This window comes from Eumetopias jubatus, unplaced genomic scaffold (genome assembly GCF_037043125.1).
Source record: "Eumetopias jubatus isolate StellerSeaLion01/CBP00866 unplaced genomic scaffold, mEumJub1_p1.0 scaffold_4, whole genome shotgun sequence".
In the NCBI taxonomy this organism is placed as follows: domain Eukaryota; kingdom Metazoa; phylum Chordata; class Mammalia; order Carnivora; family Otariidae; genus Eumetopias; species Eumetopias jubatus.
The window spans coordinates 110,085,612-110,090,892 of NW_028274810.1; the positions used below are offsets into that span (position 1 = coordinate 110,085,612).

Sequence of the window (5,281 nt, forward strand, 5' to 3'; positions counted from 1 at the left end):
CAGAGGTGAGCACTTCCTGTCACTGGTTCTCCAGCAAGCCAAGCAAGGCTCTGGAAAAACCATTTCTGCCCACGACTGGGAAGCTATAAATAACTCCCGGATCAGAAGAAAGGAAAAAAGAACTCTGGTTCCATCTGCACTGGAGTGAGAATGCACCCTCCCAGCGCGCCGACCTCCCCTGCACACCTGGGGTCCAACCCCCCCCCCCCAAGAAGAAAGCTCAGCCTTTGGTCCCCAGGTCTGCGGAGGAAGCCGCCAGCCGGCCCACAGTAGACAGGCCTGTCGCCGCGGAGGAGGCTCGCTCACCCGTGGTTGTTCCGGGCTCACAAGAGGCATTGGGGGGCAGAGTAGGAGGCACCCCTTCTCCCCAGAGCCAACAGGGAGGGCGGCAGGGGAGCAGCCGTTCTGGGGACTGCTCCATGCGGCCTTCCTGCCTTAGCGGCCCTGTCCCTGCCATGTCCTCTCCCCCACCCACCCTGCACTCTCCACTCCCCATATCCTTTTCTGCCCTGCACCTACTGCCCTTCCCTCTGCCTCTCCAGCTCCCCAGACCCCGAAGCCCCTGTGTCTTGGAAAAAGGAAACACCACTGAACTGGAAGTTGGGTATACAGACCGATCACAGATGTTCCTTGCAGGAACCAGGACCTCGGTGTCCCGACCTGTGGGATGGGCGCGCTACTCCCCACCACGGGGCTGGGGCTAGGATCCCAGGGTGTAGGCCCTGCGGGTGGACGCCAGGCCGCCGCCACCCCCATCCCAGGTCGGGTCCCTCGGACAGCCCGCCCCGGTTGCCATGCGGATTTCACTCGTCACTCACTATCCGCTGGAGACCCGTGTGGATCCCCCGCAGCACCGGTGACCACGCCTGGCCCCGGGGTCAGCCCCTTGTCCCGCCCTCGCCGCCTGTCCGGGGGTGTCCAGCAAAGAGCCTGGTTGGTTGAAGCGGAGCAACTCTTTATTGACCGCGTGCGGCGCGGGCTAGCCCAGCCTGGGGGCGCCGCCGGGGCTGGCGGCCTCGGGCCCCGCGGGCCCCGGAAAGGCGGAGCCGGAGCCGGGCCCCGGCGCCAGCAGCAGCAGGCCGGGCCGGGGCGCCCCCGCGCTGGCGTAGCTCAGGGCCAGGCGCTCCAGGCGCCGCTTGCGCACCGCCGCCTGGGCCGTGGCGAGCAGGGGCCGCAGCAGCGCGGGGGGCGGCGCGCCTGGGCCGCGCAGCAGGAAGTCGAAGCCCGCGCGGTCGTGCGGGTCGTAGAAGAGCGGCCCGCGGGCCGGGTCGGGCCCCGGCGGCCAGGCGAACGGGAAGGGCAGCGTGAAGTCCTCGGTGAGCACCCGGATGGCGAAGTCGTCCTCCTTGCCCAGCGCGCGGTAGGCGCGCCCGATGCCGCGGAAGTGCGCCGCCCAGAGCTGCGCGTCGCCGCCGTAGATGTCCGGGAACGGGGGCTCCAGGGGCGGGGGCGCGGCGGGACCTGCCGGGCCCACGGGACCCCGGGAGTGACAGAGGGCAAGTGACCACGTGCGGGCGGTGCCGCCGGCAAGGGGGGGGGGCGGGTAGCGAGGAGGGAGTGAGGGAGCCTGAGAACCTGCCTCGGGGCTGACCCTGGAAGGCGGAGGTGGGACCCCGGGGCTGACAGGGGAGGCAGGAGGCGAATTCCGGAGGGGACAGCGCCCACACACTAAGAGGGCAGAAAGGCGCCAAAGGCTGCCCACAAGAGTAGGCCGCTCAGCACCGCTTGGGCGGAAAGTTCCAGACAGGGAGGAGCCTGGGGAGTTTGTCAGGGCCTCCTGAACAAGCTCTGGACCCTGGGCTCAGCTCACAGTAGCGGTTGGGGAAGGGCGTGATGTGGTCACTCTCCGTTGAAAATTGATCCTAGGCTGTGCAGAAAATGGACTGTGGGAGCCCAGCGTGGAGGTCGGATCAGGCCCCGGTGAGGATGACGTAAGGACACCGCCAGGAGAAGTACTTAGCTGGGAGGAGACCAGGAGGCCAGATGCCAGGCCTTGAGGATGGAGGTGGGGAGGAATCGGGGGGGGACAACAGGTTCCCAGCCTGGCACAGCGACCCTGGGACCCAGGGGGAGGGGCAAGCAGCCCCAGGGGATAGAGGAGTCAGGTTGGGAGGTGAATTGGTTCTGTGTCTGTTGGACACCCTCCCCTGGGAGCACATCAACTTTCCTGTGCCTCAGTTTCTCCCTCTAAAAATTGGGAACAATCAAGCCTGTTCTGCCACCCTCACAAATGAGATGGCATTGAGGAACCTACTTTGTCACTGGAGAGTGATTTCCTAGCTCAGCCCCATGGCTGTAGCAGAGCCACCAATCCCCCGGTGGTAGAGGGGGTGGACGCGGCTCTGAGCAGGGCCGTGGACAAGGCCAGAGGGGCCACTTCAGGGAGCCGTTGTGCTCAGCACCGTGGACAGCTCCAAGGTGGCCTTGGCGGGGGCCTCCCACCACTGGGCTGAAGGGTCCTGTCTCCATCCTGCCGCCTGCCTGCCCTGCAGGCTTCTTGGGGGAGCGGCTGGGTTTCAGTACCAGTGGGTGGCACAGGGCTGTGGGGTGTTGCCTTGAGTTGGGAATGAAAGAAAGCTGCAGAGAAGAGAGGAGTTCTGGATGCCGCCCCCAGGAGAGGAGAGGGGAGGGCCCTGGCCACGTGAGAGGAGTGCCACCTTCTGCCTTGCGTGTGGCCAGGTGAGCTGATCGTTGTGGTGCAGACAGGTGAGGTGGTAAGGGCAGCAGTAAGGGGACCATGAGGAAGCCAGGGCAGGAATGCGGGTGAAGGGCTGGTGGCTCAACCGCAGCTGCAGGGGGAAGCGCTCAGATTGTGAATGTGGCTTGAGGATGGAAGGACTGGATTTGTTGATGGAAAGGGTGGCGCAGGGGAGGGGAGAAAAGGGGAAGATGCTGGACCCTAGCACCTGGAGGAAAGGAGGAGCGATGGGGTGGCTGAGAGAGGAGCAGAATGGGGTGGGGAGTCAAGAGTCTAATTTGGGGCAGGTGCTGGTGGCCTCTAGACAGGCCAGGGACAAGGTGTAGAGGACAGTCAGCTTGGGAGTCTGGAGTTGGGGCAAAGGCTCCAGGCTGGAGCTCCAGACACCTGGGAGATGGAGCTGAACGAGGCCACTGGGCCAGAACATGAACAGAGAAGGGTCTGGGGCCCCCGCTGTCAATAGGTCAGGGAGAGGAGGAGAAATAGGCAGTGATGCGGGAGGGAGCCAGGAGCACGAGCAAGCCTAGTGTGGGTCTCTGGGGGCCAGGCGCGGAGGAGGGGCGCTGCTCAGCCCAGAGATGCTGGTAAGTGCCATCAGACGAGGCCTCAGAGCTGACCCCCCGTCTGGCAAGCAGGAGGTCATCCGTGACCTTGAGCAGACCTGCTTTAGTGAAGTGCCGGGGAAGGAAGGGCAGGTTCCAGTGGGCTCTCGAGCGAGTGGGAGGGGAGACGGGGAAGCAGCCAGTATAACTAACCTTTGTGAGGAGTTTTGCTATAAATGGGGAGCAGAGAAACAGGAAGGTAGCTGAAAGGGAAGTGGGGTCAAGAGACAGGGTGCAACAGCATGCTTTTATGTTGCTGGAAAGATCTAGCAAGGGGAGAGGATGTCACGCTACTGGAGAGAGAGGGTGGGGGATGGCCCTGAGCAGGCAGCAATGTCGGCCTTGCTGGCCCTGCTCCTCCTCCTCCTCCTGGCTAAGAGCAGGGATTGGGTGGAAGAGCCGTGGGCACAGACACAGGTGGGCAGGTGCCTGTGGTGCTGGGGACCCGTGGGAGTCCTCTTCCAATGGCTTTAGTGTCTTCAAAGGGGGAGCAGGGCCAGCGGCGGAGTGGGAGGGGGGCGCGCTTGGAGCCAGAGAGACCGGACAGAGGGAGGGATGCAGTGGGAGCCAGCAAAGACCAAGGCCCCTCAGGCTCACAGTCAGGAATTTAAAGAGCATTAGCGGGTGAGTTTATCCCCAGCTCGGCTCAGCTGTATGGGTGCAGGCGGGGCGTGGGCGGGGAGCTGGGGGGTTGCCAGGCTGGTACAATAAAACACAGAGGGCCCAGGGAAAGAGGGTGTGTGTGTGTGTGTGTGTGTGTGTGTGTGTGTGTGTGCGCGCGCGGGTGTGATGATCATGGCAGAGCTGGGTGAGGAGAGAGGGAGGGAGGGAGGGAGGCAGGGGGCAAGTGGAAGGACGCAGAACGTGCTGGAAACAGTGGATGTGGCTCGCCCAGGAGGGCAGGAATCCTGCTCTGAGGGCCTGAGCTCGGGAGAGGCTCTGGGGAATGGGGTCAAGGCCAGGCTGCAGTTCGGGTGCTGACAAGGCCAAGGGCATGACAAGGGTGAAAGTGGGGGTTGGGGAAAGGGGCACAAGATGCTCCAGAGGAGTCTGGAGAACTGAGGGGCCAGGGTGAGGGAAGACATCAACAAAGCGTTGCCACAGAGATGGAGGGAGGGTCAGGGCCAGAGTCCCAAATTCAAGGGGGTGGATGGTTGCCCCTCTCCAGGAGGGGGAATGGGTGTGTACTTCTGAGGACCTGGGATCCAGCACTGGGGTTTTAAGGAGGCAGTGAGGGAGGGGGGCAGAGAATGATCTGGAAGGGCCCTAAGGAGTGAGGAGAACCCTTGGCCCACCTCGAGGCTCAGGGGTCCAAGGGCTGCAGGACCCCTGGGAGGGCTGCAGGGCAGTGGTCCTAGAGGAGGTCAGGAAGAAGGGAATGTTAGGGGGTGAGGTCAGTGCCTCCCCCCCACCCCCGGCCCTGTCCCGCTGCGTGACCTTGGCAGAGCTCCCCCGCAGGAAGAGAGGGTGGGATGGCAGCTTCCTCTCCCACATTCTCAGAGCCCTAAATGCCAAGGACACCCCTTTCTCCTCCATCCCTCCCCCCACCATGTGACTTACCTGGAGTGGCTACAAGAGGAGGGGGCAGACCTGCTGGGCTGGGGTCCCCCGAAAGAGGGGAAGCCATGTCAGCAACCGGGGATCAGGCTTGTTTACCTGGCTGCCCAGGAGACCAGGGGAGGGGCCTTCTGGGGGAGAGAGAACATTGCAATTAAAGGGGCCTCACCTGGAAGTGGCCCGGGGCCGGGAGGGAGAAGGGTAAAGGGGGGTTGGTGGCTCCCTCCCCCGACACCTCTGCATCTCACCTGGCCCTGCTCAGGAGCCATCCGACCCCACCCTGGCACTCAGACACGTCTGGGCCCCTCCCCACTAACCCACCGAGGTTCAAAGGCCCCCATGCCTCTTCTTCCCCTGTCGCTTAGCTCAGTCTGGTGTCCACAACACCCATCGGGCATGCTCACAAGGCATCAGAGCCCAAAAT

General features: G+C 63.9%; 1 protein-coding gene across 1 annotated transcript; it reads right to left on the reverse strand.

Annotated features, from left to right (window-relative positions):
• Positions 1–979: 979 nt before the first annotated feature.
• CUNH8orf90 (chromosome unknown C8orf90 homolog) lies at positions 980–4,927 on the reverse strand. The gene is made up of 2 exons (XM_088023086.1): positions 4,861–4,927; positions 980–1,461 (listed from the first exon to the last, which is right to left on the reverse strand). The coding sequence occupies exons 1-2, from the start codon at positions 4,925–4,927 to the stop codon at positions 980–982; spliced, it is 549 nt and encodes a 182-aa protein (XP_087879212.1).
• Positions 4,928–5,281: the final 354 nt, after the last annotated feature.

Excerpts from the sequence above, each read along its gene's own strand:
- CUNH8orf90 (XM_088023086.1), bottom strand. The coding sequence starts at position 4,927 with ATGGCTTCCCCTCTTTCGGGGGACCCCAGCCCAGCAGGTCTGCCCCCT. Across the intron at positions 1,462-4,860 it reads TCCTCTTGTAGCCACTCCAG|GTCCCGCCGCGCCCCCGCCC; the intron begins GTAAGTCACATG and ends TGGGCCCGGCAG.